Source organism: Rhinolophus sinicus, chromosome 17, assembly GCF_057876585.1.
Source record: "Rhinolophus sinicus isolate RSI-liver-muscle chromosome 17, RSI-T2T, whole genome shotgun sequence".
Lineage (NCBI taxonomy): Eukaryota > Metazoa > Chordata > Mammalia > Chiroptera > Rhinolophidae > Rhinolophus > Rhinolophus sinicus.
Window position 1 is genome coordinate 207,779,113 of NC_142517.1, and position 19,669 is coordinate 207,798,781.

General features: G+C 47.4%; 1 protein-coding gene across 3 annotated transcripts in view; it reads left to right on the forward strand.

The window, feature by feature from the left end:
- INPP5D (inositol polyphosphate-5-phosphatase D) overlaps positions 1-19,669 on the forward strand; it is a 110,335-nt gene that overhangs the window by 54,676 nt on the left and 35,990 nt on the right. For all 3 annotated transcript variants that reach the window (XM_019739751.3, XM_019739749.3, XM_019739752.3), the window contains exons 6-9: positions 4,718-4,805; positions 9,716-9,796; positions 9,959-10,030; positions 11,021-11,144. In XM_019739751.3, the coding sequence (XP_019595310.2) occupies positions 4,718-4,805; positions 9,716-9,796; positions 9,959-10,030; positions 11,021-11,144 (365 nt within the window). The remainder of the gene's footprint in view (positions 1-4,717; positions 4,806-9,715; positions 9,797-9,958; positions 10,031-11,020; positions 11,145-19,669) is intronic.

Sequence of the window (19,669 nt, forward strand, 5' to 3'; positions counted from 1 at the left end):
TTGTTGCAGCTGACATCTTAGTAAGGAGCACAATAGGAGATTAAGTCTGTAAATACACAAGATAATTTTAGTAAGTGTCATGGCAAAATAAAATAGGAAAAAGTGATGGAAAGACATTGAGTATGTGTTTGTGGGGGGGCGTGTCAGTGTCCTTTGGGCGTCAAGGAGGCCTCTCTGAGGCAGTGACAGAGCTGAGACCTGGTGACAAGAGAGAGCTAGCCATCCAGTAATGTGGCAGAGGGGCGTCAAGTACAAAGGTCCTGAGGTAGAAATGAGGCTGGCCTGCAAGGAACAGAAAGAAAGTCTGTGTGGCTGGAGCGTGACGAGGGAAGGAAAGCATTAGGAGTGGAGGTCGGGGAAAGGCAGGCGTAGACAGCCAGATCCAGCAAATAAAACACTGAATGCCCAGTTCAGTCAGAATTTTAGATACACCACACATACTTTCTTAGTGTAAGTATATACCATGCAATATTGAGATATACTAGATTTTCCAATGTATATCTGAAATTCATTTTAACTGGGCGTCCTGTGCTATATTGAGCAAAGCTGGGCAGGAGCCACAGCATGTCTGCCTCACAAGGCCCTGCACGAATTTTACAGGACTGGGGTGTGGTTCGAGCTGGGGCTGTGAAGAGTGGCTCTCAGGTGGCAGACCCAAAGCAGGGCACTGTGGACCTGCTGTGGCTGCGACATGATGGCCGCCCACGAGAAGGGAAGTGAGCGGAGGCAGGCATCTGTCTGTTTTGCTTCCTGTCGAGTCCCGAGGCTTAGACAGTGTCTGGCACCTGAGAATGGCAGATGGATGTTAGTTACATGATCCCAGGCCTTGGGGGTGCATGGGTGCTGAGAGCTAGTGTGACCTGGGACATGTGTCAATGGTAGAGCTGGCAGACCTGCTGCCTGGTTAGATGTGGGGTGAGGAGTAGACAAATCGAGGGTGACCCCTAGGTTTTTGGAGTGAGCGGCTGAGTGAATGGTGATGCCAGTTACAGAAAAGGTGAAAGTCAAGGGGGATTGAGTTGGGGGGTATCTTTCTCTCAGCTACCATTGGCTTGAGGTGCTATTAGACATGCCGCCAGCTGAGACGCCAACCGAGACGTTATTCTAGAAGTTAGAGCCCAGGAGACCTCAGGGTTAGAGGTATACATTTGGGACTCATCGGAATACAGTTGGCACTTAAAGCTGGGAGACAGTGGGGTACTGCAGGGAAAAGGGGACTCAGGGTGGACCTTTCGAGGTAGGGCACAGGAAGAGGAGCCGGGGACTGAGGATGGCACCAAAGACGACCAGGTCTGTTCACTCAGACCACTTGGCATGACAGCAACTCCCTAAATAGGATGATCACAGAGACTCAGCAGTGAGAAACGGTCCGAAGCTTCCTCTGCAGAAATGTTACCACGTCACCACGTGCATCTGAAACAAAGGCCTTTAGCAGAATGTAGGCTAAAGGAAGATTTGTAACCCGGAGTTAGGTTATCTAGAACCAGACAGAAACTTTTCCAGAGAAAACATAAAAAATAAACTCAGCAGCGTCTGGAAATATTTGGTAACCCTTAAAATGGAGAAACGAGAAGACATGCAAGTGGAATTTTAAAATAGGATGTCAAAGTGTGGAAATACTAAGTGAGGGCAGGGTAAAGATGTTAATAAACAAATAAACAAACCCAGAACAAAAATACGTCATCATCATTTTAACTGCTTCATTGGAGGCCATAAAAATAAACCCATAATTTTCAAATCAAATTTGAAAATCAAATCACAAAACAGAGCCGAGTATCAGGGAGGACTGAATAAGCACATGTAAAGAAGGTGTGATAAAAAGTTGATAGTCTTTGCAATGAGGGCATAGAGCTCAACTTATAGTGGGTGGAATAGGCTCTGGAGGAAGCCGGAAAAAATGATGCATAATTGATGACTAAATGTATAAAAGAAAATTTTTTCCCCAGGCTTTTAAAAGAGCTAAATTCAGGAATTGAGAGACATAAAGATCCAATTAACAGAACAACCAAATAAACACCTAAAACTCTTCTTAAATGTTTTCTAAACCACAAGAGAAAATGAATGCATGAAGTAAACACTTACTTTAATAAATTGCCATATTTAATATTATTCCCACTCCTTGATGATACAATAAAAATTCTGAGCCAGTATCTCCAAGGAGAAGACTACTGACCCGGGATTAACTCAACCTAGATGTCATTCAAGGTCACTGGGTGTCTTTGCAGATTAAAAAAAAAGAAAAATTGTGAAAATGTGTTAATTACATGCTTCTACTTCTAAGAGGATCCAAGAATTTTTTCCAAAAATTTTAGCATGCTGGTGATCCTAAAAATAAGAACCCAGCAGCTAACTGAGCAGCTGGATATAAGTACACCCAAAATGAAAGCATTCATTCTGTACTCCCAGAGCACAACATGCTGGAAATAGAAATAAATAACAGAACTAGCCACAACTACCCAACCATCTAGACATTTTTATTTATTTTTAAAAGATTTTTATTAAAATATAGCTAACACACAGTATTGTGTTAGTTCCAGGTATACTTTTTCTTAAACATTTTTATGAAAATATAGCTACTTGTAGACATTTTAAAATCATCTCCTAAACCACAGAAGAGTTAAGGAACTGACAGAATGTTTGCCTATCTGGGTTAGGTGTAGGGTACAAAGTAAGTAGGTTCTTGAACAACAACAACAAAAACCCACATATAACTTTTAAAGTAGTGAGTGAGAAACCAATTTAAAATGAGCAAATAATTGCTCACTAGTAAATACTAATGATACATTTTTGACTAAGGTAAGCAAAAAATTACCGAGGAAAAGATGAAAAATAAAGAATTACAAATCATTTTATAATGGAATCCAGCCCACCTAGGATGAAAACAACAGAATGGAAAAAAATACTAGATTTAAAATAAAATAAAAAAAGCAAAGCAATATATAAAGAGTTTATACCAAAGTATAAAAATACTAAAACAATTCCCAATAGAAAACTAATAAAGAACATGAACAGTTTATACAAATAGAAAGTAGTAGAAACCAACCTTGTAGAAAGATATTAATGACATTAGAAATTAAAGATAGGCAATTCAATTCATCAATATTGAAATGTTATAACCACTAAAAGAGAGAGAGGAAAGAAAATAATAGAATTCAGACAGTACATCAGATGAACAGGCTTGAACAGTGCTGTGAACGTAAGAACATCCAAACCTGTAGAGATTAAACCATGAGTTTATTTGAACCAAACTGACAACAATTTGCCAGGAAGGAAAATCTCAATGGATTAAGAAAATACTCTGGAGAATGGCAGCTCTGCAGTTTATTTTATACGTTAGAGTCAAAGGAGGAGACATGAAATCCATTGGTGGTAGATTAAGGGGGAGGGAGAAAGCAAAGCGAGGGTGGGGGGGTGAGGACATCTCTGGGATTGGATAGAAAGTAAAATGGAGAGATAACATACTTTTTTTGCATTGGTGGGCACAGGATAGTTAACATTTTACAGCACCTAGAGATGGTATTCGGGGAACAAGACAAAATGAGGCGTTGGGTTGTGCGGTGAGGGGCCCGGAAAAAGGGATTACTCTGCTATTCCAAGGGCCTGTTATCTTAGATGCAAAAAGACAATAGGCAGTCTCACTTAAGTTAAAGATTGACCTTTGTCAAGGAAGCTACAGGCCAAGGATGTGGCTACCGGCCATGACCAGCCTTTAGTTAGGGATTTTCTTGTTCAGACCATCCTATGTGGTTGATTTGGTCTCTGAGTTTGTAGGGCCTGCCATGTGGGCCTCCCCTGAATTTGTCAGGTTTAGAATGTGTCCCATTTTTCATGCACAGTGTCTATGGCCCTGTAACTGGTACCATCTCTCAAAGGCTTGGCAATATTGATCAAAAGTTTTAATCTCTGCTTATCCTAAAATTGCAATTGAAAATAAGAAAAGAAAAGCCATATGAACAAAGCTGTTCAGAGCAGCCTTTATTTATGGTCCCCAAGGTCTCAAAATAACCCAAATATCTAGCAATTGATTTGGGCACATTTCCCCCACAGACTATTTTGATACCATTAGAAAGTTAACTATGTAAAAACATGAACAGTCTTTGGTGAAATAAGTGAAAAATAGAACTCAAAATTGTCTGCCACCGTGCTTAAAACAATAAAGCTGAGAAGGGAACAAAGAATCGATAAAGCCTGGTATTGGCATCGTCAATAGATGAGACGGTGGGAAATCTCTGTGGGCGTCCCTCTCAGCTGCTGGGAAGGGACTGGAACCTGAAAGCACTGACAGCAGGCACCGGAAGCCCCTGGGGCCCACATTTAAAATGCAGATTCCAGACCCAATCAGGTTGGGGCCCAGAAATTTGCATTTTTAACACTTGGTGTGTGTCTGTGATTCTTATCAAGAGTAAACTTTGGAATGATGGATTGCTAAGTGATTTCAAAGTAGTTTTGTGATTCTAGATCCAAATTTTCTATGGGCCGTGTATGGCTGAACAGGTAAATCGGGTCCACACACCACACTGCAGTTTGGTCCGGGGTGTGTGACCGGAAGGAGTGGGGGTCTGGGGGGGGTGTAGGGGGGACCAGCACTGACAGTCCTGGGAGCTTGTGCTTCTGGGGAGGATTCTCGCCCTTGCCAGACGGGGCTCCAGACGGGGCCAGGGATGCCTCAGCCGGGTCCTCACTAATTCTTAACCTTTACGGTGTCCCCTGCCCACAGGGAAGTCGTCCGGACTCTCCCCTCCCTGGAGTCTCTGCAGAGGTTGTTTGACCAGCAACTCTCCCCAGGCCTCCGTCCACGGCCTCAGGTAACGATTTTGGGGTTTGGGAGATGAATTTGATAAACTGGGGGTGGAGGTGGGGAAGAGGAGCTATCGCGTGTTCCGAGGACTCCGAAAGGAGCCCCGCCCCCACCCCACTGCCTAATTTTGATTTGAGGAATAAAGATTTCAGGTTATTTCATCAGCAAAACTGCTTACTAGTGCTGAATAACCAGGCGAGGCAGGGCCTTTTCCTATCCTTTCTCCTCTGAAACTGAAAGAAACACACAAAGTGCTAAATTCTTGATCCTGCCTCTTGCCCCAGGAAGTTAGGTGCCGGTGCCCCTCCTGCTCACCTGCTCACCTGCTCACAGACACCTGCTTACAGCCTAGTTGGGGGTCAAGGCCAAGTTGTCTTCTGAGCCTGTGTAACAAGAGGCGTTATCATCAGCAGAATTAAAAACAAGCAAAGGCTGTATCTCAAAGTACATGGAACCAATATAAGGGACAAAGGATTCATGTTTTTTTTAAAAAAATCTTCTGCAAGTAATTCAGTAAAAACAACGCAAATTTTAAAGTGGGGAAAGGATACACAGAAAGTTGTTTTCCTGGAGAACTGGGAATGGCCAATGTACACATGAAAAGATGTTCAACCTCATCTTGTTAGTAACCAGAAAATGACATTGAAAATGAGGAGATACCGTCTTGCCTATCAGAAAGGCAAAATGTTGGCTGGTGAGGTCAGGGCTTGGCTGTGGGGACCAGGGACTCACGGGAGTAGGGGGCTCGCGGGAGTAGGGGGGTCTCGCCTCTCCTCATGGCTGGGAGTGGAAATGGGTTTTCCGAAAGCAATTTGGCCATTTGCATTGTTGGGGGGGGGAATTCCCCCCCCCTTCTAGCCTTTAGTTCTTAGGGCTGGACTAGTAATCAAATAATAAAAATTACGCAGACTGGATTAACAGGAGAAAAAGCAGTTTCATACGTGCGCACTGGAGAATCACAACATGATACTCTGATCATAAAACGAGTTTTAAAGAACTGACTGAAGTAGGCACCTCTTTATACTTTTTAGGCAGAGAATAGTTTGTGGGAAATTGACAAGACAAAGTCGCTACTCATTAGAAGGAATCTAAGCAGATGTGGGCTTGGGCACGGCAGTAAATTGCTACAGTTTGGGCTTGGGCAGTAAATTGCTACAGCCGGGGCACGGCTTGTTGCACAGGCTTTCTCCCACTGGATTGTTTAAGTCTTGTGATAAGGTGTCTCAGCCTCAGGAGCAGGGAGGGCTCCGATCACGTGGAGAGTCTTCTCCTGCTTTTAGGGGCACAGGGGAGAGTCAGGGCTCCTCCCGCTCCTGCTGCCTCTCAGGTGACCTTGGTTGGAAATGATCAAGAGGCCATTGTGGGATATGGGTGGGGGCGACCTGCCCTGGGCCCCCCATGAACATGTTAAACGCACTATCCTTCAAGCAGTTCTATATGTAGGCAGTTGTCTTACAGACAAGATGTTGACACAGGTGTTTATTGTGGCTTTGTCTCTGAAAGCAAGAACATTGGAAACCAAACAGACACAGAGTTGTAGACTATGGGACAGAATTTTCTAAGGTGGATGCACTGATGTGGGAAGACCTCCAAGACATACTGTTGGGTGAAAATAAACAAAAACAATGGTATATAAACTATGACATAGAAATCGGAGCAGAAGGATTTATACCCAAAGGTCAACTCTGGTTACCATGTCGGGATTGGGGGGCCATGGAAGTGGGGAGAAGGGGGCTGGTCCAAGAGGAACTTTGGGTTTGACTATATTGTTTAATTGAGTTTTTTAGTGAGAAAATGTATGTATATTTTATGTGTACAACTTAAAAATTCATCAGAAAATGTGAGCTAATTTTGCTTTCCTCCAAGTGAATGATGGGTTAATGTCCAGGAAAGAAAGAACAAATCTAGACAAAGCAAGGGCACTGCCGGATACTACAGATTTAAATGGTTTGACTAGGAGACCACACACCTGAGTTTCTGAAGTAGATTTGAAGAGGGAGAAGCTCCCAGGAGGCTAAGCTGACAGCAGTCACTCGGCCGGCTGCCCCGCCAGCCAGTGTTTGCAATTGGTGGCAGGACACAGCAGCCAAGGAATGGAGGGTGGCTGTGGACGTGGAGATAGAGAAAGGGTTTTTGCTCTTACCTTCCCTATAAGACCCTGAGGCTCAAAGAAAAGCAGAAAATGGCATTCTTGATGCCTTCAGCTCACAAATGGAGGAGGGAGTCCTGATGCTGCCTGAGGTAAAGGACTGTGGCCCCTGGATCAGAAACATCTAGTTCAATCTGACTCACCTCACTGCTCCTTAGTTTCCTCATCTGTGAATTGGGGATAGTACTGTCCATTGCTGCAGGGTTCTGTGAAGGAGTAAATGACATTGCAATTCTAACCATCATTAGGCCCTTGCCCTTAGGTGGGCAACACAAGATGGGTACCCCCGGCCCCTCCGTGGAATTTATTTGAGAACTGCTGGGAGGTACAAAATTTATTTGAGAACTGCTGGGAGGTAACATTATCAACATGACTGCTGGCCTGAGGGTTGGGGAGAGCCTTGGATCTGCCCTGTGTGGTGAGAAAAGAGAGGTTCTTAACCTTGGAGCCCACATCCTCCTTTGAAAAGTTCAACTTTGAAAAGCCAAGTGAAAAACAGGGCCAGTTTATGTAAACCCGTAGGTGACACTCAAGACCAATGCACACACCTCTAGGCTGGGCTGTGAACTATGCCTCAAACTGCATTCTCATGACATTTGAGGCTGGATCGTTCTTTGTCGCGGGGCACTGTCCTGTGCACTGTAGGTTGTTCACGCATGCTGGCCTCTACCCACTGGATGCCATTAGTATACCCCAGTTGTGACAATCCCAAATGTCTGCAGACATTGTCAAATTGCCACCAGCTGAGAACCACTGGGCTAGATCTCCATTCAGATCTCAGGGGTGCACTAGCTGTGTGACCTTTGACAAGTTGACTCACCACTGACTCAATTGCCCCATCTGCAGAACAAGGACTAGAAGAATCAATACATATGTGGAGTAGATGAGTGAATGCATTCAGAATATGCTCGGCACAGTGTAAGAATTCATCAGAGCCTCATATGCGTTCTGCTGAATAAGAGGCAAACAGACAAGGCTCCAGCATTGTTCTCATACCTTCTGTTCCAAGAACTCACTCCCGTTTGTCAGTAACTTAATTGATACTTTGTAAGTTTTTGCCACACCTGCCCCAAAAGACACAGATTCAGAGAGAGTGGGGGGAGGAGACAGCAGCCTGCAATTGCCAGGTGACTGTCCAAGGTGGCAAGCAGGTAATTCCAAGTGTCCAAGAGGGAGAACAAAGGAACTTGAAATCTGTTATCTTTTCAGTCTTCTTTGAGAAAAACAACCCTCAGACAAGGGGATCCTGAACTGTCCCATGTACTACCAGCTTTTCTGCTCTTACTGGAATCTCCACTCCTTTAAGCCTTTCCCCTGATCATAGGAGCCATAGACTACACGCTTTATTAAGGAGCAAGGGCAAGTACTTGCCAAAAAGTAGTCAGAGAAAGTGTTGACAGATCTGAACTGCTGTGATGACGATGGTGACAGTTGTGGTGGGGAGTGATGGGTGGTGGTTGGAGGTGATAGTGATGGTGCTGATGGAGGTGATAGTGGTCGTGGTGGGGGTGGGAATGGTGACGATGCTGCTGATGACAGAAGTGATGGCAGTGGCAGACGTGATGGTGGTTGGTGATGGCAGATGCACTATACTAAAGTGGCTGGGTCAAAAGCAAGCGTAGGTTGGCTGACGTTTTAAGCAAGGGGTTGAGTCAAGGGTCATCACCTGGTTGGTGATAACCCTCATTCTGTGCTGCTTGGTGTTCAAGTTAGTCATATGTATGTCTGGTTTTCTCATCCTGCTTCTGGAGGGCAGGGATGGTATCTTATTAACGCTATACCTCCAGCACCTGGCAGCGTGTCTGGCACGGAATAGTAGATGCTTTGTAAATGTTCGTTCTGTGCATAAATGCTTGAGATTATGGACTCAGTGCCGGGCCAACAGGATTCAAACTCTGCTATGCCATTTGCTAGCTGTGTGACTTCCGATAGGTAACTCTGGCTCTCTGGGTCTCATGCATGCATGGGACAACTTTACTGAGCATCTTCACTGGCGAGGCACTGTTCCAAGCACCAAGGTCGCAGCACTGAACACGGCCCTCATGGTCCCAATTCTCACGGAGCTTACATTCCAGCAGGGAAGCACACAATGAACAAATCAGTGATCACGGTGATTGATAGAAAACAAAGCAGGGGGATGTGATACAGATGACCTGGTGGCTGCCTTAGCGACATGGTCAGAGTAGACCTCTTTGTGGATCTGAGACCTGAGTGACGAGAGGGTGGCTTTCCCAGGTGAAATCCACATCTCTGGGGATTCCTCAGAAAGTACAGCTCAAGGCCATGGGCAGATCGGAAGTGAGGGTGAGAGTGGCTGGGGGCAGGGTTAGTTCATACAGTCATACAAGACAGGGTGAGGAGTCTGGACAATTTTCTCCCAGCAGTGGGAAGCAACTAGACTGGGGTTTTAAGTTGTGGGATGGCTGTATTTAGGAAGAGTAGGAGCAACAATGCTGTAGATACAGGAGGAGGGAAGGTAATTAATACAGAAGCCAATCCTAGAGTTTTGTATCAGCAACTGAGTAGATGAGGTGAGAGTTACTGGGGCAGAAGCGGATTTAGAAAGAAGAAGAAATGGAGACTTCTTTTTTGGCCATAATTGTGAGATGATTGGTGATGTCCCTGATTTCTTCATCTGCAAAGGGGGATAATCATAGAACTTACAGGGCTTTGGGGGATGAAATGAGATGAAACGTGGGAAGCGCCCAGCGTACCACCTCTCGGTGGCCTGTGCTCAGTGAATGCGTCCTTATTTGCTCATTTCTCAGGTGTGTGGTGAGGCCAATCCCATCAACATGGTGACCAAGCTCAGCCAACTGACAAGTCTACTGTCCTCTATTGAAGATAAGGTACTTGGGGCGTCCTGCAGCTTCTCTTGGCTTCTCTGTGGTCCCCTCTCCGTCAGAGAATGCCCAGGGGTGCAGACTCTGTGCTCCCTTTGCCTCTGTCCCAAAGGATGCCATCTTCCCTTCGCCTCCCAGCTCAAGGACCTTGTGCATTTGTGCCCACAGGTGAAAGCCTTGCTGCATGAAGGTCCCGAGTCTCCCCATCGGCGCTCCCTCATCCCTCCAGTTACTTTTGAGGTAAGTGGCTGTACCCTTGTGCTTCCCAGTTGGAGGCTGGGGGACATTCTGCCCCCTGTGGAAGGAGGGCTTTTGGCTCACCTGAACAAAGGCAAGGAGCCCAGTTGCCGGGAATGGCGGTCAATGGAACCACCCGTGACGACGCTTAAACATTAGAATGGGCGCCAGATGAATCTGTGGAACCTCTCTCATAGGGAGGCTCCCCAGGAAAGAGCTACTTGGCTCAAGATGCCTTAACCTTTGTTCTTCTCCAAACAGGGGCCGTGCGTGACATCAAATGGGCTCCCCCAAACTGGCTATATAGTGCCTGAAGGGAGGATGAGGAAAAAACACGACTCCCATGATTTCCCCTAGGGTGACTGAGTAGAAGCTCCAGGTTCTGGCCTAGAAATTTGTTTTTCTTAATTATCCTCGGAGATTCTTGTGTAGCCATCATAGCTTTGATCCCACATTCGGAAACACAGGACGAGACACCCCTTATAACCTCCCCCAAGGCCTTTCTAGCCCTGATGATAATTCTGTATTAGGCTATAGTTCCATCTTCTGAGCATGGCAATTGTCTTTTTCCTAATTATTATCAGTCATTGTTCAATTATGGGTTGTAGCAGGCCCAGGAACTGAAAAAGCTATGACCAAAATCCTTTCTGGAAGTAGTTGACACATCAGATTAATGCGCGTTGTCAAATTAAGCAGTAAATGAACCATTTGCCAGCAGTTATCGTTTTCTCCATCACACCTGTTGGCAGATGGCTGCTGTGCACACAGTGCACTAGCTGGGCTCCTGCCCACATTGTAGTGAGTTTGGGGAGCCGACAGTGGGACCGTGAGCATGAGGTCCTGGGGTGCGACCCAAGGGCTGCCCTGCCTCACAGACTAGAGGCTCACGGTTGGCACCACGAAAGCCTGGACAGAAGGGATGACCGACATCTCCCTCCTTTTCCCCTCCTTCTTCCTCCCTCTTCTTCCTCCTCTTCCTCTTTCTCTTTGCAGGTGAAGGCAGAGTCTCTGGGGATTCCTCAGAAAGTACAGCTGAAAGTCGATGTTGAGACTGGGAAACTAATCATTAAGAAGTCCAAGGATGGTTCTGAGGACAAGTTCTACAGCCACAAGAAAAGTAAGAGCCCCTCACGCCCACCACGCTCTCACTGCTAGTGCCCTTACGGATGACCCGCCAGTAGCAGGCTGCTGGAGAAGCAAGTCTGGCCAGGGACATCCCAGCCGTGTGCTAGGACACCCGCCTGCCTATGGAAGCCCCACCCAGCTCTAGGGCCCACCTCTCATGACCCCGCCTACCTGAGGCCTACTCTGGCCTTCCGCCTCCTTCCTCTGAACCCTGGGGACATGTAGCAATTCTGTGATGCGTTCCTCCCCCCTAGATCTCCTCCAAGGGCCTGGCACAGGGCCCTCCACATGTAAGGGACGTGTCCCAAACCAGGCAGCATCTTTATTATAGTACAGACTGAGAGGCAGTTTCAAATGCCCGGGCTCTGCAACCAAAATCCCAGCTCCACCTCTTCGCTGCTGTGGACCTGGATACATCACATGACCGTTCTAGGCCCCAGTTTTCTCATCTGTAAAATGGGGATGATAAGGATGAAGGGAATAATCTCCATGTAAGGCTCCTTAGGAAAGAGCCTGGCATGTAGGAGCCACTCTGAGTACCTGAGGCTTTGCATTTTGCACCATCGAGTAAACTCACCAGTAAAAGGGGAATGTTCACACACCAGATGCTTGTGGAGAAGTTGCTTTGGGCAAGGCACGGGGATCCAGGACAAACAGATGGATGAGGCCCACGTGGAATTCACATCTGTAGCCCACGTGGAATTCACATTCCAGAGCATTGAGTGGCTAATACATGCTCAAATAAGTTTATCAATACGGTGATTTCAGCTCCTGATTAAGTGCTGTGAAGAAAACAGACAGGGTAATGGGGCAGACAGTAATGGGCGGGAGGCAGTGTAGAGGGCGCAGAGCCTTGAGTTGGCAGCCCCGCTGGGGAGGACGGCCAATGACAGCTGGGCAGTGTGGCCTGAGGTCAGTGGGAAGAGACACTCTGCAGGGAGGCTCCTGTAGGAGGGGCTTCGGATGGCAGCAGAGCAGAGGGTGAAAAGTGCAAAGATGGGGAACTGATATCTGCTGCCTGGACTGAGCCTGCCTGCCAGGGAGGGGACTGCTCCATGCCTCAGTTTCCGCATTTGCGCAATGAGGGTAACCAATGTATAATAACGTGCTATTTTCTGAGCCTCATTTCCTTACTTAATCTTATACTCACAAAGACTTTTTGAGGAAAGTAACTTTACAGATAAGGAAACTGTTTTACTTACTCTTGGTAACTCAGCTGGTAGGTGGCAAAGCTGTGACGTGTGGGGTCCTTAGTAGGTGCTCAATAAACGCTGCCATTGTTGTAATTTGGGTGGGAGGGGGAAGGCGCGTGCAGGGCTAGGCGTCAAAAGGAAGGGCATGGGGCGCTAATCATAGTAGAAACCTAGTAGAAACCACCTGGGATGGAGTATCCCCCGGCTGGGAGGACAGTGGCAGGAGTTGCTTCGCTGTGGAACTGAGGACTTGCAGACAGCCTAGACCAAGTGGAAGAAAGATGGTGCTAAGAGGACCTCTGTGTGCCAGGCCTGGTTAACTCACAGTATTGGGTCCCCAGAGGGGCTGGCAGGCCAGGGGCCCAGGGAGGCCATGCAGTGTTGTGGGAAGCAGGGGGATGCCAGTGCCAGGCTGGGGCCATGGGGCCAGTGATCCCAGCAGAGGGGAGGAGAACACTTGGAGAAAGCACTTGAGTTTCCTGAGAGACCCCCCAACCCCCTGGTTCTGGAGGATGGGTGTCAACACTTGCCCCCGAGTGGTTCTTTCCATGTGTAGCTAATAGGTTTATTCTGTGACACTTGACAAATGCTGTGGACTCTCCCCTCAGATAAAATCTCACCTTCACACAACAGTTTGTGTTCCATTTCAGGAGGGTTTCAGACGCCCTGAAGCCAAAGTCTGTCTGGTCTACAAACACTATTCTTCATTCTTCAGGGTCTCAAAATCCCTTGCAATGCATAACTACCAGGATGCCAGATTTAGCGAATAAAAATTCAGGATGCCCAGTTAAATTTGAATCTCAGATAAGCAACAAATTATTTTTTAGTATAAGTATGTCCTGTGGAATACTTGGAACTTACTTATAGTAACAATTTGCTCCTTTTCTGAAATCGAAATTGAACTGGGTAGCTTGTATTTTACCTGGCAACCCTGGGCATGAACAGCGTCTTTGGTCCTTAATAGAGTAGTTTGGGAATAGACAAAAAACGCCAGGACACAATATATCAAAGTGATTTTGTAGAGAGTAAAGGTAAATGTTTTTTTATGAAACTTGTGTTGGTGTTACACACACACGCAAATTTATGTGCATGGGTCACCATGTAAAACATATTTTTCCTGGGGTCACAGGCAAAAAGTTTTTTTAAAAAGGCCATAAGACCCCGAGCTAGAGGCATTTCCTTTTTCCTACTGTTTGGAAGTGGAGGACTCTCATTTTTGTTAAAAGTCTGACATGTGGGATGGAATGTCCTGGAGGCAGGTTCTAGCCGGATGGAGACTACTGCTGATGGCCAGAGTGGAAAGTTGGGAAAATCCTGCTGCGTTAGCCTTGCCACACAGGTGCCCTGGAGGGAACCTGGGCTGCAGGTCCACGCTGTTGGCCCACTGTCACTGAGCCTTTGAGCTGGAGTGACCTTCCAACATTGTGCTGGGTCAGCAACACCAGCCCTGAAGCAGACACCTTGTGGCACGTCCCACACAGGGTCCAAGGCGCTAGCCACAGCCTTACCCCCTCAGAACACTCACCTGAGCTGTTCCTCAGATGGTAGATATTTGGCCCAATAGCCAAGCCCTACAATAATGCCCATTGCCTAGGAACCCCTAGCGTTAGATCTCCAGAAGGGTGGGAAGGGAGATTCTGTGCTCAGCACCGACTTGGTGTCAGATGCTGTGCTGGGCACAGTGGGACAGAGGGTAAGAGCACAGATGGGCTCAGGGGCTAGACTGCCCAGGTTCAAGTCTAGGCTCTGGCACTAGCTAGCTATAGCACGTTAGCCTGGTTTCTTAACCTCTCTGTGCCTCCATTTTCTCATCTGTGAAATGAGAATAGTAATAATGATGATGATGATGTTAGATTTCTCAGGCTTGTCCTGGGGAGTAGGTGAGTTAATGCATGTGACAGCAGCTCACATGTGTCCAGCAGTGGCACTGGCCCCGTGGCAAAGTGTCCAGGCAGAGACCAGGGGAGGGAGGTCTGCCCCCCATGGGCCTGCCCCATCCTGCAACCTCCTGCTCCTGACTCCCACCTGGGGTGTGGCACCGAGGTCTGAGCGATACTCTCAGGGCAGCAGGTGGGTTGGGAGTGTGGGGACTAGCCCCGGGTAGGAGGTAGGGTACAGTGAGCAAAAGAGCGTAGATAGCCCAGAAAGGTGTTAGAAGTCCAGCCTTGAGTCCCAGCTCAGCCACTTGTGACTTTGGTCTAATGTCCTCTCTCTGGTCCTCAGTTTACTCTTCTGACAAATGGGTATAGTAGCATCGTGGAGGGCTGTTGTGAGTCTTAAATAGGTAAGCATTAAAGTATGTAGTTGTAGATGCCTGATCTCTGCACAGTACACCTGAAGCTGAACAATACTGACTGACAACTATAATTTTATATATATATATATATATATATATATATATATATGTATGTATACTTATATATTTGTATGTATATTGTTACAGGAAGCCGAGTACAGCATTAGGAATAGAGACAGTGGAAATGTATTGGCTCTGTGCGAGGAACAGTGGATAGGGGGAGGGGGGCTCACACAGTGTGAGGGATATAAATGATAAACGTCTAAGTTTTGCTTTGTCTTGTGCACCTGAAATTAATAAAAATTAAAAAAAAAAAAAAAAAAAGTATGTAGTGCTTGGCCTCTAGTAGGTGCTCAATAAAACTGGCTGCTCCCACCACCATCATTGTCATAATGATTCTTCCAACATAGCTGTGAGGAAGGCAGAATAGAGCAGCGAAGAGGATGGACCAGGAAATAAAGTCCCTAGACACTGGACCATGACAAGCTGTCATATTCATGCAGAGTTGAGGTCACAGTGTCGGGCAGGGCTGCTGTCCACTGCCAACTTGGGCAGGAGAGATGGGGACTCACTGAAGGTTTGAGCGGGAAAGGGCTGCGTTAAAAGTGATCAGTTCAGAGTTCATCTTATCTGTCGTGAAAAGTGAGTTACAACTGAAAGGGATGGACCCAACTTTGACAAGAAGAAGCAGAAACCTAAGATGAATGAAGAGATTGTCAAAGGGTGCCTGATTGCTCTAAAAAAATCTTGAGGTTCCTGGGCTGAAAGAGATACCTCCCAGGGCTCTGAGAAGCACAGTGAACTCTTGCCAGTTTCATTCAATGCACATTTTCCTTCTGAGCATCTCCCATGGGCCAGCCCTGACTTATAGCCCTCTGTCAGAGAATTAGCAGCTTCGAAGGGAAAGCTGACATGTGAGCACATTAGGATGTGTCTGAGGCCAGGTGGGCCCTGGGGAGGGCTGATTAGCTGTGCCGTGGGCTGGTGTAAGGAGGCTTTATACACAGAGATGGCTCTGTCTCTGAAGGAGTTCACCAAGCACAGGGCATGCGAGGGCCCTGGCACTGAGACAGTGGCATGTGCAAGGAATGGAGCAGGGTGTTAGGGAAGTCACATGTAACTTGTGGTCCTACAGGGAAGGGCAGAGGAGCATGGGGTCTCAGATGTGGGCAGGGCTTTGAATGCCAAAGTCAGGGCTGGAGAGCACCGACGGGCTTACCACTAGAGGGGTGAATAGATACCTTCGTGCAATTATGGACAGTGGGGAAGGAAAGTTTCTGTCAGATCAGGGATGGGTGAAAGCCAAGCTGGAGATACGTGGCCCTGAGAAAACCCAGGTCCAGTCAGGAATGGACTATTACAGTGCGGGTTTGTGAGACCTTAAAAGAAAAGCATGGATGCCCAGAGCCCGGTGGCCTTGACTCTCTGAGGAATGCACCCACCTTGCTTCTCTCTTCCCTCCAGGCCAGTGGAGCCCAGCTCACCCTCGGTCATGGCACCTGTCACACCCGAACACAATGACCTGTTCACAAGTTCCCTCCCCCAAAGTCGGCAGGGTCTTTACCTTACAGACTCCTGACCTGCGCAGGATGTGGTACCCAGCAGGGATTGCCAGTTGATGGAGGTGCTTGCAACGTGGCTTATAAATCCCTGGCCCCCCTCCCCCAAAATCGATTAACGCATGCTCCACAGAGGCCTAGAAGTGGATCTTTTGAAACTCATTTCTAAATCCCCAGAGTCTAGAACAGTGCTTGGTACAGAGTAAGTGATCAATAGATATGTACTGAGTCAGTGAATGAGTTAATGAGTGGATGCATTCCAGGCCACTGAAATAACACAGTTCACGTGGCTGCCTGTTTACGTGTCTTCTGTAACTGTCACTGAGAGGCAGTGTGTTGGGTAAACTGGCTTGATGTAGTGGATTCATGTCCTGGCTTCATGGCTTGATAATGGGACCTTGAGTAAGTTACTTAACTACTCGAAGCCTCCATGTCCATGTCTATTAAATAGGGGTTCCTATGGGGCTGCTGTGGGGGCGAGTGGGATGAAGCACGTCCTTAGCCAGTCCTGGCCCACAGCTTCCAGTCACGGTTATTATTGCAACGTGCTGCCCACTAGGAGGAATGCTTTGGTGGCAGGTGTTGGAACTTCCTTGCCTCTTCCAGTCACCATATTTATTGGTAGCTTTCCCATCAAGGCTTTCTATGCATAGGGAAAGCCAGCTGCTGTCTGAGGAAATCATAATGTATTCACTCACTGAGTGGCTGCCACTCGTATGTGCCAGGTGCTGGGGATGCGGAAGTGAGCAAGCCAGGGAGGTTACTGTCAAGTCACGGAGAAAACAAACAACTACACAAATATATATATATATATATATATACACACACACCAGGAAAGAGTCAGGGGATGAACTCTAGGCTGGGAATTTGAATAGGATCATCTGACAGTAATGGAGAAGTGTCATTTGAGCTGACACCTGAGTGTATAGAAGCTGCTGGCTGTGCAAACACCAGGGAAAGAGGTGCCAAGGCGGGAGAAAGCTTGGTGTGGGAGAAGGCCAAGCGACTGGGACGTAGATGATGCAGAGACGGAGCACCAGTCACGGGGGCTTGGTGAGCTGAGCCACCGTTAGGAGGTTTCAGGAAGGGGAGTGGTGTGGTCCCACTTTAAAGTGAACTGTGGCTGCTGTGCTGAGAATAAATTATGTCCAGAGGTAGATGCAGCTGGGGGGACCAATTAGGAGGTAGACGCAGCTGGGGGGACCAATTAGGAGGCCATGGCAGTAGCCAGGCAAGAGATTGGTGGCTTGAGATGGGGAAAGGTAGACAGATCGGGAATGTTTTGGAGGTGAAACTGCTCATATCTGCTGATGGATGAGAGGAAGAGGAAAGAGGAACCAAAAAGAGCTTCTAGCTTTATTTAACTAAGTGTGGAAACAGGTGGGCCACTTACTGGCCCTGCTAAAACATTAATTCTGATCAAGCAAGATGTCACATCCTGGGGGCAACCACACAGTCTTGCAAATGGATGTCAAGGAAAACCAGAAATTCAAAGGGAAGGAGACCTGGCTGAATAGTGGCAGATTTGGGAAAGTCTTGTGACCTCCCAGGCGGACCTCCCAGTAGGAACCACAACATGGGATGTTTGCTGCTGACGGGAGGATGGGATTTCCGAGTACACAAGACGTGCATGGTGTCCCCTGGGTGGAACTTCCAGTCAAGATGGCAGCCAAATAGACACACTATCGTCAGCTCCCTTTCTAAAAGCAAAGCTCACAGGTCAAAGAAAATGATGACAATAATATTCTGAATGCTGAAAAGCAGATGGAGGGGCGGCCGGATGGCTCAGTTGGTTAGAGCGCGAGCTCTGAACAACAAGGTTGCCAGTTCAACTCCCACATGGGATGGTGGGCTGTGCCCCCTGCAACTAAAGACTGAAAATGGCAACTGGACTTGGAGCTGAGCTGCGCCCTCCACAACTAGATTGAAGGACAACAACTTGGAGCTGAGGGGCCCTGGAGAAGCACACTGTTCCCCACTATCCCCCTACCCTCCCCCAAAAAAATTTTTTAGAAAAAGCAGACGGATAATGGTAACCAACTTATAGGAACCAAAAAAGCTGAGTTTTAAGCAAGTAGTTGGAAAAACTGAGACACCTGACTCATACCACAGAACCCACAAAGGGCGCAGGAATTGATAGCATCAGGGGCCCCTAGAAGTGGGGGTGAAGGTGGGGCTATCAGTGGCAGAATTGGATGAAAATCTGTTTAAAAAGAGTTAGACCCACCAGATTCCTCTGCACTCCACTTAGACCATGGTTGCCCCTTATTCATTCGGCAGAAGACTGGATGTTTAGTCTCCAAAAAAGGTAAAGGACTGGGGGACACCAGGCCTGGTGAGGGCAGGGGAAGCTGCTGGAAACAGAGGACTAAATAACGTCACTTTCTGAATGCTGAGACACAGCCTGCCTCCCTGCCTGACCCAGGATGCTGCCAGCCAGGCCCACACCCCGCAGGCAGGAGACTAGAAGATTCTTCTCTGGAGCACGTGACCATCAGAGGGGCAAAAATCTAAAGAAACTGCCATGAAGAGGTTTCCCTGTGAATCAGCCATGAGACCACTCAGCAGAGAAGCCCTGTTCAACAGGCCCCCTCTCTCACTGCCAAGTGAGAACTGGCAGCCAAGAATCACCAGACAATGGAGGGAAGCCTGGAATAGGACACATTCAGACTCAGGGCAAAAATGAGCAAAAAGACAAAAAACTTGGAGGAAACAATTTATGAAGGTTAAAAGTAATAGGCCCACGAAACAACAGAATGCTGTTTTAAAAGGAGCATTCAGGAAACAAAATAAAAATGAAGAAGGAGGGAAGAAGAAGAGGAGGAAGTAGGAGAAAAGGAAAAGGACAACATGTGTGAAGTGCTGTCTGCCGGGGAAGCTCATAAAGGGCTCAGCACCCAGGGGTTTACTGGGGCTGGTCATGTGGCCACGCGCTGCCTGGCACGAACCCAAATCCCAGACTCCCAGGAGGAAAGCAGGTGTTCAGCCTATACCACACTGTTTGTACAGTGTAGGCACAGTGAGCCGCTTTCATCAGTCAGTCAATGCTGGGAACCCTCCCCAAATCCAAGTTCCAGATGCCAACCAAGGGCCGCCTCGCAAGCAGGCTTTCCAAGGACAGCAGGCAGGCCTGCCATGGGAACTCTCTCCTGCAGGCGGATTCGCACAAGATTGCATTTCTCAGCAGCAGTGCCACACACTAGAATGAGCAAGGTCTCCAGAGTCTGAGGAAGATCACTGCAAACTCAACAGTTCTGTTAGTGAAGCATGAGGGGGGCGTTTTCAGACACACAAGGCCTCCAGAAACTTATCACCCATTCTCCCTTTCTTGAAAAGCTGCTAGAGATTTTGTTCCACCAAAAACTGGGGCATAAACCAAGAAAGAGAAAAACATGGGAGCCAATGCAAGAGAGACAGAGGCGAATGCGTTTCTGGATGATGTGGAAGGAAAACCTGAAGATAATGGCTG